The following is a 24,776-nucleotide window of genomic DNA, read 5'->3' as shown; positions in this document are numbered from 1 at the left end:
TAAAATAAACCCAAAAGATCGAACCTAATGCAACAACAGATCTAAGAAAGTTTTCAAATAACATGTACAGTGTATGTAAAACGAAAAAAAATGTTCTGAGATTTTGTCAAACGGCGATGACCCAAGAAAAGACCCGTCTGGTAAGATATTAACAAAACACCAAACATTCCTTCAAAATCGCTGGACTACTACAAAACCTGAAATTTCCTAGTTGTACTAAAATCAACCCCAACAACCACACGAATCGGTGAAACATGAACACAATCTGGAGATAATACTAGGAAAATAATGGCAATCAGTTAGGAAAGGTAAGTGAAGGGCCCTAGAAACTGAAATCTATTTCTGAGTGGCCCCAATCCCTGTCCTCCCCCTTCTCCAATATGATGAGTGTGCGGTTGACGGCTGCATCCGTAGCCTAACAATCAGATATTACGATGGGCTTATAATCTACATAACATTACGCAACACGAAAATAGCTCGCTCTTATTTTCTCTTCATTATAACTATATCAACAATCCCACTGTTTGAATTGAAGAGGCGAGGTTTACGATTCCACAGTGTCCTTCAGCTCTTCATGTTCATTGTGAATGCATTTCATGTTTCTTAAACACATACATGTACTATGCCGAGCGTCAAAATCATCCTTAAATCAAAAGAGAAAATACGTAGTTCGGTAAACTTTGTCCAATAGACTTATCTACATTTGCTGGAAATGTTCTAGAATTATTAGGAAAGTCGTTCAACAATTTTCGGCACGCAGTTTCATTTAGCTGGGGTTATTTTGGTGGAGAGACCAAATGATCCATACCTCCTTACACATGTTGACAGGTCAACTAAATCTCTGATAATTTACTGATAATGGTAAAAAGGCCATCAGGCACACAGCCGGGGCGACGCTGATGAAACCCATAGGCCCCCTATCGATGTCTAGTCACCGGGGCTATGTACATCCGTGCGTTACTTTCTGTCACTTATTGGATGGACATCTTCAGAGTGAGAGAAAACCCACCGGAATCCAAACCGAGGACTGACCGAGCTCATCCTTAACAAAGCGAAAATGGACGTCTTTGTTGTTTTTCTGTTTTTCTTTATATTTAATTGAGTTAAGATAACTCATCACTCATATCTACGCAAACGCGCAAAATGTTGACCAGCCTTCCGACAAGTATTGAGTAGCAATCAGCCGTGTTTTTTTATTCTTAATCTTAAGTGTCCTGAGAAGAGACGATGCCTACATTTTCTACGAGTCGTCAACGCCATGACCTACTGTTCAAACTCATCAAGGCCTTCGAGAGACTGAACCAGTACAATTTTTCTTGTAAATGAGCCCAGTAATAATACTCATCGAACTCATAATACCTCAAGCTCATTAAATACTCATCCATTGAACATTAAAAAAATCACACGAAACTAGGGCTCAGTCTTCAAGATGTCTCATCATGAGATAATCTAAGACAAGTATGTTTCTTTACTGTTGGGCCCTGTGAAAGAAATGGTTTGTTAATAATAATAATAATAATTTTACAAAATTTGTAATGCGTTTTCCACAAGGTTTCAAAGCTTCATTATTATCCCTGCGCATTGGGCTCACACATCTACGAACATTCCTGAAACCATCTCAGCTCCATGGGGAGAGAACTAGCGCGGTGCTGCCATTTCAGCGTAAACGGCTAAACATAACTGTGTCTGCCCTCACAGGTACCCATTTACTCCTGGGTGGAGAGAGAGGCACACAGGGGTAAAGTAACTTACCCACGATCACAACATGCTGCCACCAGCTGGATTTGAACCCCTGACCCCATGATCAGAAGCTACAAACCCTAACCACTAGGCCACATGCCTCCATAATCACTGTGTCCAAATTCAGTTTTAGTGATCACATGTAGATTTACTGCATAACAACTCTTTTCAAATGGAACGACACCACACTTATACTCCCTCTTATCGCAGGGACGTACTTAGGTCCTGACAATTTCAGCCACCAAAAAAGTCTGGGTGGCGCGTATGATTGGTCACTGCAGCTGACCCTTACATGTATGAACTCTACTTACGGTATTGAACTATTCAAAAACAAACAAAAACGAAATTTCCCACATTCCATCCTCCCGGGTGATAAACTAATACTTAAGTTCACGTACCCGGTCTTATAAAAAAAAAAAACAAGTTTGTTTTTGGAGGCAACACCACGCTCTAACAGCACCTCATATTTTGTCGAAGTCTAGGGATGTAATCGAATATCCGCCAAAATGTATTTCAAGATAATCGCCTAATTGCTAGGCATCCGATGCGCTGTACCCTCAGCTCCTTTCGGATTCATTTAGGATGTCAGCTAATTTCTCGGTAGGCAAATTGCACTAAGACTGGCATAACTCCGCTCTAAATATAGGTGGCTATTTTAAGGCCTCTGTCCTTAATTCATAAGTCGTTTCAGCTCTCGGACCAAAGATGCCATAAATAGCAGCGGATACCTCCAAGATTTGTATGGAAACCCGACCTATGTTGATCGATTTCACACAACGGCCTAAGCAAATAAAAGATTTTACTGGACGGCATGGTAGCAGTCCACCCAGTTGTTTTTTTCTTCAGATAATGATTCGCTTCGTCGAAATAAACTGTCTCTGCAAATGTACAAAATGACCACACTCGGCCGTGTGTGTCAAAGTCAAGTTCACTCAGACAATTCATGGATTCGAGATCATCATATTTTGGTATTGTAAAATTATTCTCAAATAAAATAACACAACAACCAAGAATGAGTCACTCGCTCGTGCTACACATGATTGTATTATATCATTTAATATATATTGTCTTTACATCATACTTTATGACTGGTAATTTTACTATAAAAATTATAGATTTTTCAATATAATGCGACATAAAAGCACTGTGCAACCATGATCGTCGTGTTTAGTGTAATATCTAAAGATTTTCAAAATATATTGAGTACCTGAATCGAATTACTGAATTTTTTCTATATCACATTTTAAACTTGAGGCAGGAATTTGAAATCAGAAGTTTTTTAAATGACCGTGGGTACTGCGGTATTGTCAGCATACTGATTAGTAGTTGAGCACATTTGAACAGAAATAAGCCATGCAGAGGCTTAAGAGATGAATTGGATAACCTCAAGTTCCGTTCTTAAAACCTCTGGCCCCCTCAACTCTCTTGGGACTCTCACTTCTTGCCGGATGCAAAAACCAGACATTACAGCTGTGGAAGCACAACAGGTTATGCCGAGGTCGTATCTTCGTTTGGGGGAAGAATCGATGCATCGCCCAAGATCAAAGAATTATTGCATTAGAAAGAGTCAATTGACAAATTTTGTTTAAGTGTGTGTGATTGTATATCAATAAATGATCAAAATGATTCACAAGTCGCCACAGCCACTTTGAGTTGAAAACCTTTTCAAGAATCTTGTACAACACAAATGCCAATTCTCATCAGGATAACAAACTGGGCAGAATATCAAAACAATGAGCCCTGTTTGCTCTTTCTTATGCAAACTAAAACAGAATTACCGAGAGCTCCAAATAATGCCATTTATTTGGAATGGTGTCAGACATGGCACTAGAAAGACATTATGCCAAATGACACCGTCAAAAATTCTTACTGAAGACTTTAGTGTGAGGCAGTGAAAGTTCATTATGCAATTTCAAATCATGATCGCGTATAGGCGTTACCTAACCTGTTTGAATGGAGACATCATGACCACCAATTGTGCATTAGGGTGCCGCCCACAGCAAATGCAACCTAACACCTTCTAAAATCAGGTGGTCCTGTTCATTGTGGCTAATACTGATGGTACAAAGAGTTTGATCAAAATAATGCCAATTTTTACCGACAGAAATGACCCAAAATACCATGAGGTATCTGGGGGGGGGGCATTTCAGCACCGACAGACTCTCAACACCCCCCTGCGACCGTTGACCTTACTCGTTGAACTGAGAAGCATACTGCAGAACCATCTCAGCCTGATGCTTGTACACTTCCTTGGGGGTATACAAACATTGGTCCAACCATTTTGGCCACTACCAGGTTTTAATCAACCACAAGTATTAAACCCTCTCTGCCCTCACAGGTACCTGTTAATACTCCCGGGTATACAGAGAGAGGGGAGCAAAAGTTACTAACCCAAGGTCACACCTGAGCCTTGCACCTACGGTAAGAAATTACAAACACAAACGACTAGACCACTTGCCCCAAATAAAAACGGTGCTACACATCTCTTGTGACTCTTATTTCTGTGATGCAAAAACCCATCATCAACTTGGATTGCACTTAACTTTTTTCAGTGGGGGGGCTCTTCCTTTGCATTTCATCCATTTTCCACGAGTTACTCATAACAACTGATTTATTCTGAGATGCAGTAAAGCGCTGAGCAGCTTTACTAGTAGCCAACTGGTTCCCCATCCCCTCGAAAGTCACTTCCTGCATGCAGCGACTTACCTCCGGGCTTGCTGGCAGAGAACCAGTTGCCCCGGGCAATGACCTGCCCCCTACCAAATACTCGTCGGTCCCATCCCTTCACCGGTCCCACGACATTGTGGCCTTTGCTTCGCAGCTCCTGAATGACGTCGTCACCGAAGCCTTCCTCCAGACACACGTTACCTGTGAAGCCACTTTGCTCCACTTGGACATAGAGTCGTGGCTGGTCCAAGGCCCGCTGTGGATCCATACCAAATTCAGACATACTCAACAGAACCTACAAAGCAAGAGAAGGTCGTAAATGAGATAGCTTAAACTACATGTTGTGACATTGGCCCATATTTCCTTGTCATGTCAGGTCCCTCAACGTGACAAGTTTGATGAAGTGAAGTTGTTCTGTTTGCCTGGAGATCTTGACTCAAGTTGTCATGTAACTTTCTAGTGTCCATCCTGCGGTTAGGTATGGCAGCTGTTGCTGCATTGCACTGCCTCATAGCCATAACAGAAAAATCAAATACAATTTCTGAGTAACAATCAATGAAAACAAAGCGAAGCAAAATTTGATAGGAATTACATCCTTCAGAGATCCCATTTTCACAGTGGTTTCTTTTGGATTTAACACTGCATTTGGAACTCTGAAAGCAAAAAATAGACAGCAAACAAGGTCATCTAAAATATTCTAGCACCTTTAGCAAAATAAATAACCTATGCCTTTTTCCCAAACCTCAACTTCGTCTCCATTTACCTCTAGATTCAAATTTTCATTCTCTGAACGAAAAGAAAACACTACAAACCTTTGTCTCATATAACCAATTTGATGTTTTGGGGGAAGAAAATGGAAAAAGGATCTGCTCAAGGTTTAAAGGGGCACAACCTGGGGTACTAAATCCAAAGAAGTGAGCGCGAAGATGGGGAGAGAGCTGAGATTTGGAAACCCCTCCCTTGACAGATGCCAAGAGCGGAGGAGCATCCTACCTGAATTTGTCCCTGGGGCTGCATGAATGCCCCCATGACCCCAAAAGTCGACAGTAGGTCACCAGTCTTGACATCAGTCACCATGGCAGGAATGATGGTGTGGAAGGAGCGCTTGCCCGGCCCAATGACATTTGGGTGGCCCGGCTGCAGGGAGAAGTTGGAGCCGCGATTCTGGGGACAAGACCAGGTTACTGATAGTATCATCCAAAGACTGGCTATTGTAAGGTTGCACATGGTAAGCTGAATCAGAAATTTCACTGTTGTAAAAGAACTGCTAAGAAAAACCCTAGTTAGACAAAGGCAGGAACGTCATGTTTTGCTAGGAAAACAATAATCATCAAGACATCGGGGGCATGTTCAATTGTGCAACAGAGGCTGTGCAAGGCAGCCATTTTTTCTGGAAAAAGCTTTTATCCCGCAGGGATACACAGGAGTAGAACATTTGTGGTATCCGTCCTTGACAAAAGCAGTTACCGGAAAGATGGTTGTCATGCACAACCTCTGAACGTAGGCCAATATTGGGCTATACCCACGTCTCGTAAGCAGATTGGGTTGCCACATTTGTTTCTAATGACAACTGGTATGCTATCATTTAACAGAAAATATAGAGTACCAAAGTATGACGTCATTCAGAATCAGTAAATGTCGTACAAATGAATGGAATAGGCACCCGTGCTGATTCACAGGCCGGTTCTGGCGATAATGCCTTTTAAACACATAAATGTGTCTCGGCCCAGCAACTGAAAAACGAAGACCAGTGCACTGACTTCTGTCTGTACTCACATGCAACGTGAAGCCACAGCCCTCGGGTACCAGACCTGTCCCAAAGTGGCTATAGTTACTATTAATGAAGGAGCAGGCATTCCCAAGCTCATCCATGACACACAAATACACTGTGTCCCCTCCACCTTTGACTTCACCATTTTTAAAGTCCTCTCGAGCTCTGCAAAATGCCAAAGGGGGTTGAAGTCCATATATAAGCCAGACAAAAGGTTACTGTCTTAGTGAGAATACTTGCACATTAGCATGAACAGCACACATAAGTGAAAGGCTTATGTTTCATTGTAAGGAAATAAAAAAAGGAGTAAGCATGAGAGTTTCTGATTTTTCTACTTTTTGTTCCAATTAATGCTTAAGCCAAACTCATCTGAACCACTTGCTGCCAGGGAGCCCAGTTTCGGAGACGTTGGTTTTATACGCATTGCCCGAAATTGGACAAACGAGCAGGGCCTTGTAACAAAAGAAGGAGGAAATCCATCATTGTTTTGAAAGATTATACCACTGTTTGTGGCATTCAGTGTGAGCGGATTACCACTGGGAACAAAAGCGCTCCAGCACTCCAGTGGTAAGCGATACAATACCGCTGCACACTAATCTGGCCCCTATTGAAAAGACACCAGCAGCCCACTGTGCCAGTTTCGGTAAATAAAAGAAAATTGCGAAACACTGCACAATCCGGGCTCTCTTTACAAGGCAGCAGGCCTGGCTGAAATACTCAGGCATCAATAGCTTAGAGTAGCATGCCTGCTTAGAGTAGCCACCAGAGGGTCAATATCACCGTACAGCAAGTGGAGCATCAATTCCTAGTTTTGGCTTACCTCAATTCAGAAGTCAATTTATAAAATAGGAGCAATCTGACAAAACAAAGTATCGCATTTTGTAAACATTTTGTTGAGTAAAAAGGTTTGTGGTAACACCATGCAAGGATATCTCTTTTGTGAGTACGAGTGGGTCTGAAGAGAACTGGAGGGTAGAAATGTTTCTGTCCACCATCAGGAGACACTGAGAAACGTTGGGTACCCTCCTGTTGTCTTTAGAACCACACAAACTCACAAAAGAGATATCCTAGCAAGATGTTACCACAAACCTTTTTACTTAACTTGCCACCTTCGTCATGAAAAGCTTCAAAGCTCAAGTAGTTGGTAGCATAATACCGGCCACACATTAATTCGAATTGGCCAGCCAAATCCAGCAAGCTCAGTGGTCAAGTGCTGAGACGTTTACAAGAGGTCGTGGCTTCAAGTCCCATCCCAGTAAGCTTGTGAATTTTTTTCACAAGCCTTCGGACAACTCCAAATATACACTGTCCGAAAAAAACATTTATTGGTGAGCAACCAGTATGAAAAGTGTAGCATTGTTCAGACTAAGCCCCTCCATGAGGCCTCACCTAACGGGATCTATGAGATTTCTCCTCGTGGCTGCATAATCCTTGGATAGCAACTGGTTTACAGGAACATCCACTTGGTCAGTGTCGGCACAGTACCACAGACTGTCGGCAAAGCTCAGCTTGATGGCCTCAATTAAGGTGTGTAGGTACTGAGCCGAGTTGTGCCCCATGCCTGCAACAGCCAGCATATTGGGAACACATGTCAAAACGTCAACTTCACTCTGCCTTGGATTTAAAATTCTGTCTGAACATCTAACTTCACTCTGCCTTGGATTTAAAATTCTGTCTGAATATCTAACTTCACTCTGCCTTGGATTTAAAATTCTGTCTGAACATCTACAACCACCATGCTTCCCTTGACCAGGAACATTCATACACATGTGCGACAGCTGAGCTGAATCTCAGATGACTGCAATGCATACCATTGCTAAAAGTCAAAAGCCCCCGGACAAGCTGTTTACAAAGACATCTCCAAACAATTGGTAATTTTGTTATGGATTCAGAAGTCACTTGATCTGAGACGACAACAATCCCATGAACAGATTTCACAGAACTACCCAACAATACTTTAGTCAAATACTTCACAAGCACTCTTGTCTATTCCTCAAACATACCATAACAAGTACTTGTGCTACAAACAGTGAGTCATCAATAACAAAGGAATCATTTATTGCAGTTACACATGAATAGTTTAAGACTTTTCTTGTGCCTGAGGTACTTGTGATGCACTTGTAAACACCTGTGATTACTAGTGAAGTAGCAGTGAGTACTTGTGAAGTAACCAACTGACAGCACTGTCTGTCAACAATGGATATTTGTAATGAAAAAACACTGACAGTATTCTTTCTGTATCAAAAGACTTGGCATGAAATAGATGCCACTTTACGGAAAAAAAAAAGGAATATATTTACTCCGTTCATCCAACAGGGCATTAAGTGCCTGTTACAGAATGATTACAAAGTGCAATGAAGACAAGAATGAAGAAATGTTTAGTTTTTAGAGGTGAGAGAAAAACCCCACATAAATACTCCAGGGAAAGCCCATGGAATCAGGGAAGGACTGAAAACCCAATCATGCTGATCTAGGTGGCATTTGAACCTCAGCTTGCAGGGGTGGAAGACAAGAAAAGTACCACTATACCAACCTTGCCCCCCAAAAAGGCTGACCCCTCACCTTTCAGGTCCAAGCCTTCCAGAATGTTCAGTCCCATCAGCGTGGTTATCCCCTGTCCGCTGGGTGGGATCTCCCACACGTTCAGCCCCTTGTAGTCGGTGCAGATCGGCTCCACCAGGGTGCTGGTGTGCGTCTTCAGGTCTTGCAGTGTCAGGGTACCCCCATGGGCCCTCACGACATCCACAATGGCCTGCGCCACACGACCCTCGTAGAAGCCTGCCTTTCCGTTGACAGCCAGTGCCTGCAAGTCAAGCCCGAACAACACTGCTAACATATTTTGTTGTTAGCACAACAAGACAGGAAAGCACATCACTCGTCCAATAGACATGGAGACAGGTGTGAGGCAATTATCCCTTATAAGCCACTGCAAGGAAAATCTGTGTGATCTGCAAGATCTGCCTTCGATGACTTTGGATACTTGTAGCAATGGTATATTCAAGTTTGATCACGGTCAAATATTGTCATAAGAAAAATCCTAAATTTCCACCTGAAATGAACCATCGCAGCTCCACAGTTCCAACATTTCCTCAAGGAATCATATCATTTTTATAAGCTTTTCTTCTTAACTACAATTTTATTCATCCAGTCGGATTACTTCAAAGGCAGTTCAGTTTGCTGTGTGACCCACGCACAAAAGCACATTTTATCAGTTCTCTCATGATTATATAAGCACCCCGAGAAACAGCTTTAAGAGTTAATAAGGAAGGCAATGGCTGTTTGACAGAGTGCAGAACGGCAGCCCTAGAGGAAAGCACAGTCTATGCCCTAACTTTTGCTGAAACAGTCATTTGACTCGGACTGGCCAGCTGACCCCAGCAAGCTCGGTGGTCGAGTGGTTAAGACATCTGCACTAGTAAGCAGGAGGTCGTGGGTTTGAGTCCCACCCGAGTAAGCTTGTGAGGTTTTTTCGCAAGCTCTCGGACAAGCACTGAGCATACAGTGCTTATTAATATATGTTGGGTAAGGGAAAACCCGTTATATATAATTAACATCTCCCTAACGCAAAAAATACATCTTGAAAATACATCTTGAAAAAAATTCACAGACAGTCAAAAATTCTTTCCACTTGATTTGCCACAGTACACAGGAAACCTGGGGGCCATTTGACTGATTTTGGCTTATAGGACAACTTTGTCAAGAATGCATCTTTGCATAGGAGAGTTAAATACAGGAACTCATACGAATAAATCTTGAAAAAGGGCGCGTCAGTGACAGTTGGCATGTGAGCTGGATGCAGACCTATTTGAATGAAGGGGGCACTGTCACCTTGAACGTCTTGGCAAGTAACGGTAGGTGCATGGTTTCACCGGCCCTGGGAGCCCGTTGTCCCTCCTTCAGCAAGCACTGAGCGTGTCGGTTGGTCTCCCGCAGCAGCTTGTCTGCATCGTACTGCCAACCGTTGGCTGCCACTGGCTGAACAGTGAAGCCGCCCTCAGCTAGGTCAATGGCAGGCTGGAGAATCTGCTGCATGGACAGCTGTGACGGACCACAGTACAAACAGGGTGAGAAACAGAGAGGGAATGTGGGAGGGGAAGATCTGGGCAGATTCAGATTGGGGGGGGACCCAAAATGAGTGACGGAGGGGAGGAATCAGAGAGGGGGAGGAGACATCTGGAGAAGGTAAAAGAAGACGGAGTTGGGCTAGTCAGAAATTGAAAGTGGGTTCACAAAGGTACCTGAGTGGGTACCAGGGCCAGGAAGATTAAGAAACTGGGGATGTATTTGTCCAATGCTGCCAGGTGCTTTTAAAAATGCCGTGCAAACAAACGGGAGATTTTAAAGATTTTCAGTTTTCAAAATTCTTCAAAAATTCATCGTTTCATTTAATGGATGTTTACACCCACACGAATGACTGTTTGGTGGCTACTCTAAGACAACAGGCAACCTTCATTGACTCCTGAGTATTTCAGCCAGGACTGCTGCCCTGTAAAGAGAGCCCAGAATTGTGAGGTGTTGCGTAATTTCCTTTGTCCCCAGTGAATGTGAGTGGCATCTTTTCAAACAGGCTGGATTTGCATGTGTGTCACTCATCAATGGGACCATGGAGCAATTTTGTCCATGGTGCTAATCCGCAGGCACACTATGCCCAGAACAGTGGTATACTGTTTAAAAACAGTGACAGATTACATTAAAAAAATGCAAGCCAGCAATTCCCGGCAGCAGGTCTTTTGTTCTGAGTACTGTCTTTTGTTACACGGACCAGCTCTTTTGTCCAATTTCTGGCACCCCTGCTCTGCGTATAAACCCATGGTGTTCAAAACAGGGTTCCCCAGCAGCAAGTGGTTAAGGGATAAAAGGCAGAATGGCGCAGACAGGTGGGGAGGAGTTCTGGCGGAGGATGAAAGAGGGTAGGGCTCAGGAAGGGATCAGGGTGTGGAAGTCTTGGGACAAAATCACAAGGGGAAGGAATCACAAAGGGATCAACGAGGGCAGGAATCGGAAGGGGTTGAATAACAGAAAGAAATCATAGGGGGGGATTGAGGAAAAAATGAGACATGTTAGAAATCAGAATGGGACCAGAGATTAATTCAAGTTCCCACACACCTGTTTGGTTGTCTTGCTAAGCTTGCTAACGTACAGACTACACTTAGTCATTTTGCTAATTTACCCCATTCATTTACTGGAAAAAAACTTAAGCTTGGCCTTACTTTGCCAGAGCCAAACTCTGTCAAGGTATCCACCCAGCCAGCTGCTGTCCCAGGTACAGTCACACTCAAACCGTGCGTCACTGGTATGGGATTAGAGCTATTGAAACCTAGTTGCTGGACAACGTCTAGGTTGACATCGGTCGAGGAACGTCCACTGTGACAAACAGTAATGTAAAATTAATGAGAGTATTGGTTCCCTATCCTTCCACTTCTTTCTCCTCCCTACTTCAGGCTTTTATAATCTATACCTGTACAGAGATAATCCAGGTTGAAAAAAAAATCAGGGTTTCAGTATTGTGTGCGCAGCGTCTTGGAACTTACATGAATGGAAAACATCCAAACTAGACAAGCAGAGTGACATAATTTAGCCATGTCAAGTAAAATGTAACAAAAGAAACATCTGGTACCTAGTCTCCATCTTTACACAATCTGTTAACCAGCCTTTCCACCATCACTCAGTGGTCTCCTTTTTAGTCACCAGAAATTTTCATTTAATCACAATAAAGTTACTGCATGGTGCAGGAAGGAAAAAATAAACAGCTGTGCAAACAAATGCAACCATCCCTATCAACCAATCACTGATTCAGCAGTGAAAATGTTACCTGCCATTCAATCCTTTGACAGACTTGGTGGCAGCTTCATAGTACAGACAGAAGCAGTCACCACCAATCCCAGTGAAGCATGGTGACAGGACATTCAGTGCAGCAGCAACGCCGACGGCAGCGTCTGCTGCATTACCACCAGCCTTCAAGAGACCTGTTGGAACAGAACACAACACAACAGATGAGACAGGGACCAGACTGCATCATGACGCCGTCATTATGCAGCAAGCCCAGATACATGTGCGCTGCAGCTGGTTGCAATTGTTGGTGTCAGAGCCCCTGCTGTTTGTCGATATGGTCAAGGATCTTCAGAGAGTTCATTGTGCACTCGGGCAAAAATAAAATTTCATTGGAACATTATGAACAGGAATGTTTGGAGCTTGATGAAGTTTTTCCTTCCTGTGAAGTCTGAGGGTGAAAAATCAATGTCTGCCGCATTAGGGACCATACCACATTAGGATAGGCTCCATCAATAATAAATTTATCTTTTCAACGTTCGCAATACATCATGGATTGGATGACAAACAAGTATTTATGCACCATCCTATGGAAGAAATGTACCGACAAAACATTCATCCTTTTCCATTTTATAAAATACTTCAATTCAAGTCATTCTCGTTTGACACAGTGTTGCATTGGGTAAGAGTTCCATCAACGGAAATCACTAATGTTCCCTGACAGTGGTTTACAAGCCATCAGAAAGTGAGAAGATTGAAGCGTTTACTTAGGAAACACAGACCAGTCTCATTAAAGGTTTGTGCACAGGGTGTCAAGTGATGCCCGTGTACGGAACTCTGTCTGTTGCATTGTAATGACTTTAGATTTGAGATACAGATATTCAAAGACAGTAGATTTCAGAGCTTACCAGCCAGCCAAGCGGATCATTCACAGAAAGCATGTGGTCTCTGCACATGCATGCTGACGACTGTTTCCTGACCGACACAACATTTGGTAGCTGTGCCGCTCAGGAAATAGTTGTTAGCATGCGCATGTAGACCCCACATGCTTTTTGTGGATGGTCTGCTGGGCCAGCACATCATGATGTCGCTCTCGCAGACATTAACATACAGTTTGCAACGCAACATGAAAAAGATGGCAACTTCGAGCTCGGCTGACGAGCGTTTCTGATTTCCATGGCAACTTTCTCTTTTTATCCCATATGTGAGTAAACCTTACCACCTTTGTAATTATCTTGTGATTCCCACTGAATTCCAAAATGGGCCCATTAGGAAAGTTTCAGGACTGTTTGGGGGATGAATTTGAAGGATTTTGACTCAGTGTATGAGCCATTTAAAGTGAAATGAATTAATGGGATAGAAAAGCCTGTGGATGGTACTTGGACTCTAACATTGCCTGACCATGTCCAAAGGTTTAAAAAGGCAATTTAGAAAGTCCAAGTTACTCAGATTATTCCAAGAATATGGGGGATTGTATATTTGGGGACCCTTCCCCAGTTTTTTGTCAATTTAATCTTGTAAAACTGGTCAGCCCCCCCCCCCAAAAAAACCAAAGGCTCTCATTATTGTGCTGACCCGATTTTTTGGAAAGTTCCAATTGTAAATTGTGAGAAAATGTGACTTTTTTTACTGATAATCCGGCCATACAATGTGAATGCACCATGTCTACACTTGTCATGTGTAAACACTCACCAGCTCACAGTTCACGTCATAATTTCCCTTAAAACTCAAAACCCTGCCCGCTTTTCACAACATCAAACCTACAGTTATTAAGCACGATGTCATACCTGTAGTCATCTACCAAGGTGAATCCAAAAGTTAAAACATGTAAAATGTAGGTCTACCTTCTATAACAGGGTCCCCATGATGTAGGCCTAGGCCTATCTGGTGTTCATTACGATTAGCCCCCTGTTCCTATAATAAGGAAACAAAGTCTACCTTTTTGAGACATTTTACCTGAAGAAGTTGGCGGTGATATCTTTTTTCATTATTAGAAAGAAAAGAGGGAAGGCTTTTGTTTTTGAGGGAAATTATGGGGTAAAATGGCAGCATTCATGACACAACAAAGAGCTATGAATGAAGACGAAGTAGAGAATGTAGTCTGGTTCCTTGACTAGGATGAAGGTTTTCTATGGTTGGGTCGGGTAACCAGACTTGAAACAAAACGACTTGATGCGGTCGTCTTTCACCAAATTCAGGTAAAAAGTTCTGGTTTTCTTGCTTAAATATTGTAAACATTTACCTAACCTAGATCTAGTAGGGCCTACTACTACTAGTTCTTTAGTGGAGAATGGATCCTCAAGGTCTGAATGTAAGTTAGTTTGAAAAAGTGCCAAGTGGACTTCGTTTTCCTAATTATATTATAGGAACAAGGTGCTACAGTACTAAAGGTAATGAACACCGCCTATCCTGCATGTACTGTAGGCGCATCGCGCAGGCCTAGGCCATATCATGCAACTGAAAGGAAAAAGGAGCAATCGTTGCCCCCTTTTCCTTCCGACAACGCCTTTCTTAGCACCATTGTGCAAAATCACCCATGCAGTATTTATTTGCGATAAGGCTTAAGCCTAGGGCAGGAAGAAAAGCTAGGCCAACATTATGAACGTTACATTATCTGGGGGCCCTCAATTAAACAGAAGTTTCATGGAAAGGCCTTACCTAAGCCAATTTCTGAAGCTCTCGTTTGGCTGGATGCTACACAAGCATTACCGAAACAAACGGTGCCGCCACGTGTGCCGTACGGCGAATTCGTTTGTGCAGTAGGGCCGTCCATCTTTGTTGTGAGTTTTCTGAGCGCCCTCAAGTGACAATCAAAAGTCAGACACCAACAAGGATGGTTTTCTATTCGGCTTCCTTTCAGCGTCGCCTAGATTTTTTTATCAAAGACTTGGATGCTGTTAGCGCAATAAATTCAGAATAGTGTAAAACCAAACGCCAAAATGCATGTCACTAATTCAAATATAACAGCATTTATATGTCATTGACTTTTAACACTGCTAGGCACAAGCTTAAAAGCGGTAATTAATTTTTAAAAAAATCTCCAATGAAACAAAGAAGTCGACTTTTGGAAAACCCGAGCAGGGTTCGTTTGTTCGTTCAAACAACCCAACACTGCTGACCATATTGATTTAGATTGTTTAACACAAAGACATTGACATTCAAGCAAAGCACAAAATAAAGGTTCATTGTATGAGCTACAACTTCATCTTTAAAAATCCCCTTCTTTGTAGGTTTTTATGTTATCGAGATTAGATATAATTTTGTCCGATATTATAACCTTCATTCGATACACAATGTAGCACATGGTTTTGATTTTTGAATCCTGTACGATCTGAAAAGGGCGTATATCCCGAACCAGAGTTTTAGGGGAGCGGCATGATCGTTTGGGGGGCCGAAATTTGGAAATTTCTATGGCCTTTCTGGGGGATGAGACGATATTTGGGGACTGTTTGGAGGGATTATTCGCTACACGCTGTCGGGAAAAGGGGTGAAAAGACCCCCCCTAAAAAAGCTATGTTTTTCCTCCTTGGAACTCTAGGGGGAGGACCTGGCCCCATTCCCCCATCCTGATCCAACTGTGACCAGTCACTATCAATTAAGCCTTTTCCCCCCTTCAAAATTCTGATTCCTTTAATTAAAGAATAATTGATTGAAATGTAGACTCTTTCTCAACATAATACAGCCCAGGCACAAAAAAAAACTGTCTGGGTTCGCTGTGAAACGTAGTCTCTCCCTCTGGTTGCCTTCTCAGTGGTCCCTTCACCTTTGTGTGTGAAATAAAGTGAAGTGAATGAATAAACAACACGGTATGAAAAGGATGGCCTTGCGTTATTGACGAAATGCCCACCCTAGTTTCTCGAGACTGATAATTAGTAACGTTGATCCCTGCACTGGTCGGTCTGTGGTTCGGATGGGAAAATTGTGTGATATTGTTAGTTCACTTGAAAAAATATATAGCTGTCTCCTGTGTTTCCTTTCTTCGTGGTCTCTTTTGCGTTACAAACTTAATACAAGTTATGTACGGCGGCCATCTTCCCGGTCAGTGTTTTTGTTCCATTCGGTTAGTAAGTGACTTCGTCATACACGCGGGCGCGCCACGATTTGCAAGCTTCCATTGGGGTGCACCCTTGCAAAAAGCCCATTAATCTGTCCGCCAAGCTCATTAATAAAAGTTATAGACTCAAAATATTCTATATTAGAGGGTCCTGAGAGCCATGGAACTGAAGAATCGAAGAAATATGGCACTGAACCTCTAGGCCGGACTCGGGGCTTCCAGTTCTGAGCAATTTGGATGCAATCGGGTCCGAAAGTGGCACTATTTGAGCCATTTTGCAGAGGGCTACTTTCCGGGCAATGAAATTTCCTTCGTTTTAGGGGTGGTCTGCTTTAGGTGAGAATTTCTTAAAAATTCATTGGTCAACCCACTAAAAATTGAAAGAAAAATGAAAGAGTACATGTGGAACATCATTTTTCTGTGCAGCCTGAACACCTGTGAGAGTTGTGAGTATTTTTAAAATATTTGTGAAGTATGGGGATTTATCACTGCTGTCTATGAGAATTCATTTGTAGTGGTGCACCCTTGGACGATCGCGCTGAACTTGCGCTTTAATTTCCGGTTCCATGGTTCCATGTACATGTACGTAAACGGCGATCAATGTAAAAGTACATGTGCATGTATGTACATGTACATGCATATTAACGCTATGTGCAGTGGGCGTGATTTAAACAGAAGTAACGTCACACTTACGAACCGGATCTACGCATGAGAAGAGCTTTTGTGTTCATAATGATATCCGAAATAATTAACAACAGCACTGACCAGGAAGATGGCTGCCCTGCGTAACCTCAATTTTTATTGGACAGAGGGCGAGACGTAATAAGGTATTGAATAACTTCTGAGTCCATAAATCATCGAGGCTGGACAAAATTTTCTCCAGTTGTTTAGGGTGTCCACGAGCGAAGGTTTTCAATTTTTGTCTTGCCCACTAGGAAGGCTTGATCTGAATGGAAACCGAGTCACCAACGTATTAATCCAAATCTGACACTCCTCACAACTCGTAACTATATCGACCGGGTGCTCTCTCAACTGTTACTTGAAAAAAAAAGGCTGTTCATCTTATGAACTTATAGTCTTCCGTTACCAAACTTGCTGCTGTTTACCACCACAAGGCTCATTAAGACTCTCTTACTCCCCCCCCCCGAATAGATGTCATTTACACTGGCCCAAACCCAAACAATCCTTTCCGAACGGAGGGGGTGACAGCTTCTCCCAACAATAAGTTGTACGGTGGCACTGTCCTTTGATGACTTCAGTCTTCTTTTCGAAGACGTGCCTGGTGTATTATGACAACCCAGTAGGACACAATGTACAGAAACACTTTTCTCCGCTGTTGGCATCATGCCGGAGTGTCCCCGAGAGCGATGCTTGAGCTGAACGGGTTCAGCGGCAAAAATCCGTCCGGTGGGAGAGAAAACTCAGACCCATGCAGCCAGCTGGGATTTGGCAGCTAAATGTATTGCTAACTACAGTATGACAATATGTCGAGTTCTTTGGGGGCAAGGGTTTGACTCTTTATTCATATAAAGGTGGGAAAGTAGCATATGGGAAAGTTGCCCGGCATAGTTAGATGTTTGCATCGCTTCTCAACCTTGTGCATCATCTTCCTCAGAACTTGTGCCGGTTTGCCTTGCATATAGCTTCATTCACCTGTGTACGGGGATCTTCAGGGACAACAGTCATACTGATGAATGGAAAGAACCGCTATTCATCCTTCGTCCAAGTAATTTCAACATTCTTCATGACAATGATAAGTGCAATTGTTTGCCCTCCATCCGTGTGATCGAGACTCTTGCCACTTCGCAATTATGGCGAGAATAATTACCATTTTGTTGCCTCATCAAAGACACCGCGCGTCGCCGTTTGAATACTGACTGGGCTGCCAGGGTACGGCCTTTGCTACGTAATCGGTGAGGTACCAGTACCAGGCCCTTCAGCTATTTATAGTTGCGTGGGCCGTGTCGAGACAGTGTGGGACCGACAGATTCATTGACAGTTTGGGTTTTATAGGACGGCAGATTATTCTCTCGTGGTCAGATAACTGAGGATGAGAGGAAGACATTTATCAGGATGTTGGTTTCGCCAATATTTGTCGTATTCACCTCTTTAATTGTCACACGGGACGATCCTTCAGTAAACAAAATGATTGCGTTGGGTGTAATTTAAACGACACACATTCTGTGAAAGGATGTCTACAAGGGGAGGGGTGGTAATGATAAAATCATCAGCCACAGGGGATTTGTATATCGTCGTCCATGTATAGTCGATAAGTAATCATGTTTGATCCTTGTCAGTTACTGACGAAAACAGGAGCCCGTCGTTGTTCACATCGAACGCCAACATCCTGTGCAAAAGTTCTGGACACTACTGTACAACATTTTTGTGTCAAACGTTATGTTTGGCTGGATTTTTGGACGGGATATGCGCTTATGCTGTTGACAGTCTGTACCCCGCCTCGCACGCGATTATCCCAGACGTATTTCAAGATGACATTGAAGGAAATGATCGGCATCAATATAACTGAGGACCACATTCAAGATACAAGCTCCTTTATCCCCTTTCCAACTCTCAGTTATTACACACAACTACATTAAATTTTGGGCTACCTACGTTTGGAAGTACAATAACGTCTCGAAAGGCGAATTGATCTTTGAAACTCTGCATTTACTCAAGAATTGATTATTTCTTGAACGAATCGATGATGTTAAACGTCCTCAAGCACGTCAATTAGTTTCATTGCATGAAGTAGGTACTGCTTGGTACTCTGTCGAAGAATGGAGCGGTCGAAGTAACGAGGGGCCGTCCATTAAGTACGTACGCACGAAATGCTATACCACTACCAGGCACGAAATGGGACAATCCAATATACACACTCCAGCCTATTAATACACCCCCCCCACGTCTGAAAAGAATTCCTCAGATATCAGTATAACAATAACCAACACAGAGGCAGGGGGTCTTTCTGTCCCATAGTTTGCGTCAAATGTGAAATACCGACTTTTAAGACCCCCCTGTACCTATGGGTACGCAGTGCCCCCCCCCCCGCATACGCATTCCACAATTCCAGAGGACGCTGCCGGTCTTTGTTGTTGCGGTTTTATACTAATAGTGGGCGTTGGCACAAGAGGATAAATCATGGTGACGGGGTGGACGGTGGAGGATACTGTGGTTGAATGATTTTTCGATGCAAAAAGCTAATTTTGGTTTTTATTTGTTTTGTAAAGGTGTATTGATATGATGAAGATTCATTACAGGCAATTTTTCGGTTTGCGTATACAGTACGCACTGGCTTGAACGCCCCTCCCCCTTCGTACGTACTTCGTTGTGGACTGCCCCTTACAAGTTTAAACCACAGACGTTTGTAAGTATATGTACATGTACATGTAGTCTCGTACTTTCCTGTCAACTCCTCCCTCAGCATCGAGTATGCATCTTCAAGTGGAGAACCCAATTAAGCCTTAGTGTCTTAAGGGGCAGTTAGGGGTGCTCACATTTTGTAAAGGGGCACTGGAAGCAACTGTAAGGTGACTTGTTACCCTCTCTACAACCTTCCTCCGTGCATGCACATGGGCTGTGTACTTGTTATAGTTTCAAATGGGGGGGGGGCGTGGTGAACTGAGCACGGCAGAAGTCCTTCCCTCCCTGTTACGCCACTGCCCAGCCTTACTACGTTTCATTGCTTGAAGTGACCTCTGTAGGAGCTGATCTTGGATGATATATACCTCAGGGAAACAGAAATTTATCAATATTACAGAATTATTCACTTTTATTCATATTGATAGAACGTGGACGTGCAGTGACGATAGGCTGTGTAACGGGAGCTCCAATAGCGCGGATTATTATAAAAGCGGCCAAGACGGTTCTAAGTCCTTTCCATTGCTCCATTCGTAATAGACTGTATTCATTTGTCTGCCATCTTGAACTGAAAGTAAGATTAACTTTTCATTTTGAGAAAAACAACAGCAACGAAATAAAACTTTATTACAGACTCATGCCAGTTTACACTTAGAATGATTTCAAGTTTGCGATAAATTATATCTAAGTGCTTCAAGCCATATTTAAAAAAAAATTGAAAGTGAGGTCCGGAACCCAAAGTAGTCTGGCACAATCTTATTTAACAGATTACATCGAATGTGGTAGATTCAGGGAACACGATTAAAAACGGCTTCCCATGAATTAAGTCTATTACCAACGTGGTGCACAGTCAGTATTTCTAATGAACGAGTTACCGGTTCATCAAAATGGATTCACCTTTTTTTTCTCTTTTTTTATTAGTGGGGACACCTGGGGGAGGGGGCACCGGGACTTTATGGGGGGCACTTCCCCGGCCCCCGTGGCAACGCTCCTGGGTTTAGGGTCATTTGGGAGTTTTGCCAGTGTTGACGACACAGGTCCGTGCCGACGGCCGCAAGATGATGATAATCCTGGTCATCCCCACAGTGACATCAAGGACGATGGTGACATATTGACTTTGTTTGCCCATTTCAAAATAATCTCGAACAACCGTGGATTAAAAAGAGAAGGCAATTGGCTGATGGCGGAGTTATCGGCATATCATGCATTAGGATGGACAGATCGCGTGAAGATCGAGCTCTCGCATACCGATTGCACGAGTGCGCCCAGCATTGTTATCACCGTCAAAGGAGTAATTCTCAAATGTGTAATCATTTGAAATTTCCATCACGGTGAACAGTATCCGTCTTTGCAGTGCACGGCCAACCTTTACTTTTCAGCTATCAACCATTATTCCCACCCCAAGCTGAGTTTTGTTGTGTTACCACCATAAACATTAGTATCTGTTATATTCGCTGCTATCTGGAAGCCACAACGTTATACGAAAATGTTTGCGTAATTACATAAGGCAAGGAGAGAGTCCCAGCATAAAGCATCGGCGGGGCACTACGTTGATTTCAACCCGTTTACTCATCCTGGTAACAACAAAGATTGCCAGAATTCCACAGTTATCTAGTGACCGGAGTCGCCGACTGAAAGCGGCCGTTCGGCTGTGTGGTTAGAGTTTACTTGGGGTTCATTTTCTGCCTGAAGAATTTCCGCTGCGGAGAATCCACCATTTTGGAATCAAAGATTAGGCCCTCGATGGGTGGAGCTTCAACGATGAAAATGGCAAAGGTTTGTCAGCGTTTCTGCCTTGACTGATAACTCGTATTCAACGGTTGAGGAAAACTGGAGTCGGATCATTGTGCGTGGTACTTTGGAAATGGTGTTTCCTCAACCATCTCTAACGTGGATTTTCCCCTCTATTCACACAGACTGACTTCTTAACCCGCATTCTGTCAGCGAAAGGAGCGGAAACACAAGACGGCCTTTGTTGCGGCAACAGATTAATCAGTATTGGGAAGCTGAGAGATCTGGTATCCCGAGTTATTTAGTCTATGGATTCCACTGTTGCCATGTGCAATGAGGCGATGGAATAGCCCTAATCGGATTTGACAGGAAATTATCAGGTTGTTGAAAAATTCACAACTCAGCGTTTTCCATCCTTCGGTTGAAGTGTATGTTATTTCAGCTTCGTTATGCAAAGCAAACATGGCAGTAAGCAAAGTCACTGGTTTCTGTTTATAGTTTTGTTTTTCTCTGTTATCACTTATGGACACGCTTGACAGTAACAATGCTTTCTTGAGCTCTGCGCAAGTGTCTCTTATACGTCTAACAAAGTAAGCTAGGAGCACCTTTCTGGATTAGAAGCACGCCCTGAGTAATTCGCCACAGGGCCTCCTCGCTCTATCAGGTTACCGCTGCTGAAGTGAAGGGGAATAATTGGACAGAGACCTTCCTTTTCAAGCTGTCTTAAAAGCCGCCTTTAGTCATTCGGGGGGCCACTTCAATACCCTTCTTTTTCTTTCAATTTGCATGCACTCGTCAGCTTGGGTCGGTGCGATAGTACCTTTTGGACTAGCTATACTGCTGTGCCCATTGCCGAGGAAAAGACAAGAACAAGAAGAGCCGATTACGTATTGGCGTGGATCGATCGTACAGCTTAGGTGACTACCTCCATGACCCAGGGAGCTTGAACCTGCCTAACACGATTGCACGATCAGAGCTGAGGCTAGGAGTAGGAATATTATCAGCCAACTATCAAATCGCAAAATGATACTGAAGGTTTTGCTGCTGGCGTTGACCGTGAGCGCTGGGGTGTTGGCCGAGACTCAGTGCCCAGATGGGTACTGGCGGTCCGGTGACGGCACGCAGTGCTTGCGTGCCGTCAATGACGCCATGACGCTATCAGACGCCGAGGCCTACTGCGCCAGTCAGGCCGTACCAGGCCAGCTCTTCCTACCCATGGCCAGAAACTCCGGTATTCTCAAGGAATTTGCGGACAGTACGTTCCTGGCGAATACCTCTCTGTGGGATCGGTACTGGGTGGGGCTAACCAAGGACTTGTCCGACGCTTGGCAGAGAAATGTCGTGGACGGTCAAGCTGGAGGGCCGTACTGCGTGGCACTGGACTATCGTCGTCCCATCAACGCTCACCAGGTGTCCTTTTACGGCTACGAGAGCCCTACATGCCGAAGCGACGTCAAATTGCCTGCAATCTGCTCTGCCGAACCGAGTGCGGGGATCCAAGAGATTCAAAATCCGGAGGCCGTTAATGGGGCCGTGGAGGAGTGCTCATGTCCGGAGTGCCCCGTGCCTGCCTGCCCAGAGGTGCAGTGCCCAGCAATCGAGCCATGCCAGAATGACATCCCCCCACCCACTCCCGTTGTTGAGTGTCCCCCGACCTGGTTCACCCGCCGGGGGTTCTGCTACCACTTCCTGATCGCCAGCAAGACGTGGGAGGAGGCCTCGCTCAGCTGCCAGAAAGATAGCGCTGAGCTGGTCACCATCAAGGACAAGGCCGAGAACGACTACCTAGCACAGATCAGCGATGAGCTCTCGGAGGCGTCGCCCACCATGCGCCGGTATTGGATCGGTTTGAACGACCGCGATGAGGAGGGGCAGATGAGATGGATCAGTGGCGAGCCCGTGAGTTTCATCGCATGGGGACCGCGACAGCCTAGCATCCACAAGAGACGCCGCTACGACGAGAACTGCGTGGTCATCAATAGCCAGCTTCCGGGTTTGTGGGATGACATCTCGTGCTGGCGTCGTCATCCATACATCTGCAAAAAGGCTGCTCATCTTCTGAAAGAATAACTAATTAAATTAACATTAAAACATGCACTGTTTATGTAGGCTACGTACTTTAATTCGTCCAGGTTCAGTTCTATCTGGCAGCATTTTTGCAAAGTTAATGATGATTGTTAACTTTCACGTCAATAGGCATCTCTGTGTGATTTCTTAACATTTTCCCAGAGAAGTTGGGATTTATCAGTGAGATAGAAATGTATCCACTATAGGGACGTACCAATATGTACATGTATAAGTCATTGGGACTAGTTTGTATAGTGCAGGTCTGGAACTATGGTGTATAATTCGTCTCGGGAGTGAAGCCTTTCAATTTGAGGTTCCATGATGTGACCAGTTAATTTTCTTTTAAGGGCTGAACGCTGTTGATATCAGTGGTCACAATTCTCTATACACCTGAGCATTTTAATATAATACTAGTATACAAAGTGGTGGTTGCCGCGATGGCTAGGGCTTATAATATATGCATGGACTTTCCCGCGAGATGGAATTTGCAGTTTTATGGATAGACAGCCACAGCGATCGAAGCACGCACTGGGGCTTTCGTAAAAGGAATAACGATAACACTGTTTGTCTAAACTAGAATTAGGCGCTTATAAATGTCACCAAATCAAATGTTGGTCAGATATGTTTGGCCTTGATTAGAGTTTCTGGCACAGATTAAATCACAGAAAATGCTTCAAGGACCAAGCAACATGGGTGGTCCAGCAATCCATGCACGACCTTCAGCTAAACTGCTTATTTTAACACCTACGGCCACTTTACTCCGAAACGGGGATTCATGCTTTGGATGGACGCAATCAATTTGATTACCTGACACCTCCCACTAACGATTTCTGACTGCTGTCAATTTGAAATTGCTGCTGGTTTCAAGGGAATCGTTGCCAGACCAGTCGAGATTCATTCCAAAATAGCACCTTTAGGCAACACGAAAAAGTAAATTTTCTTTGAATGTTCACGTTTGTATGGCCCTTCCCACTGCACCGTGTTGTTTGACTAACTTAACTAAAGCTCTTTTTATGTACTTCATTATTCAATTTTCTATTGGGAACAATTTTGAACTAATCGTGGACGCATAAATCCTGCGACATTGACGTAAATGTTAAAAGGACGTTGCGCTGTTCCATGATAATTCAATTTTTGAAAGTTTTTCAAACGTCTGTGTTTTCTTTTGCACAATAAGAAGGAGAATTAATTTGTACTATATACAACCTTTTTAAGTATACGTAAAATTTTCAATGCAGTGTAATCAAAAACTTGTAATTAATTTTGAATTAATCAACAAATTAAAAAATAAAGTAGAACTCTGCATCTTTGTGAAGTTCTTGCACTCCGTTGATAAGTAAGGAATTTTTTGTGAATAATATTACTTAAATTGTTTAAACTGCACACCTCACACAAGTTTAACAGATAATCACTCTTCAAGCCCTATTATGATAATGGTTACATAAGAAATGTCAAATCTTTCCAATCAGCTCGTGCCTCATTTTGCTAGTCTTATCGGACGCATGGTTATACGTGTGAATGTGTCGCCATGATGGTAGAATAGATTGCTGTCCTGTCATTTCCTAGGTTCAGTCAATAAGATTGATTGACGTGTGTGATAACAGAAGGACCCCGTCCAAT

General features: G+C 43.4%; 2 protein-coding genes across 2 annotated transcripts; one reads left to right on the top strand and one right to left on the bottom strand.

Annotated features, from left to right (window-relative positions):
* Positions 1 to 2,780: 2,780 nt before the first annotated feature.
* On the bottom strand, positions 2,781 to 14,726 carry LOC110980857 (uncharacterized). The gene is made up of 9 exons (XM_022237878.2): positions 14,606 to 14,726; positions 11,991 to 12,144; positions 11,389 to 11,542; positions 10,007 to 10,216; positions 8,741 to 8,981; positions 7,568 to 7,739; positions 6,184 to 6,343; positions 5,401 to 5,571; positions 2,781 to 4,702 (listed from the first exon to the last, which is right to left on the bottom strand). Exons 1-9 carry the CDS (start codon positions 14,718 to 14,720, stop codon positions 4,388 to 4,390), a joined length of 1,692 nt encoding a protein of 563 aa, XP_022093570.2. The 5' UTR covers positions 14,721 to 14,726; the 3' UTR covers positions 2,781 to 4,387.
* Positions 14,727 to 20,297: 5,571 nt separating this feature from the next.
* Positions 20,298 to 24,471, top strand: LOC110980931 (uncharacterized). The gene has a single exon (XM_022238010.2). It carries the CDS (start codon positions 22,113 to 22,115, stop codon positions 23,157 to 23,159), a length of 1,047 nt encoding a protein of 348 aa, XP_022093702.2. The 5' UTR covers positions 20,298 to 22,112; the 3' UTR covers positions 23,160 to 24,471.
* The last annotated feature ends 305 nt before the right edge of the window (positions 24,472 to 24,776 follow it).

Source organism: Acanthaster planci, linkage group LG07 (assembly GCF_054643075.1).
Source record: "Acanthaster planci isolate LZ-2023a linkage group LG07, COTS_SCS, whole genome shotgun sequence".
Lineage (NCBI taxonomy): Eukaryota > Metazoa > Echinodermata > Asteroidea > Valvatida > Acanthasteridae > Acanthaster > Acanthaster planci.
The sequence above is the reverse complement of the archived record's forward strand: the minus strand, read 5'-3'. Positions and strand labels throughout refer to the sequence as shown.

Bases quoted from the DNA above. Each gene is read 5' to 3' on its own strand.
- LOC110980931 (XM_022238010.2), top strand. From the start codon at position 22,113: ATGATACTGAAGGTTTTGCTGCTGGCGTTGACCGTGAGCGCTGGGGTG.
- LOC110980857 (XM_022237878.2), bottom strand. From the start codon at position 14,720: ATGGACGGCCCTACTGCACAAACGAATTCGCCGTACGGCACACGTGGC. The intron at 11,543-11,990 runs GTAACATTTTCA...TGTTTGTCACAG, and splicing joins GTCAAAGGATTGAATGGCAG to TGGACGTTCCTCGACCGATG. The intron at 4,703-5,400 runs GTAGGATGCTCC...CTTGCTTTGTAG, and splicing joins AGCCCCAGGGACAAATTCAG to GTTCTGTTGAGTATGTCTGA.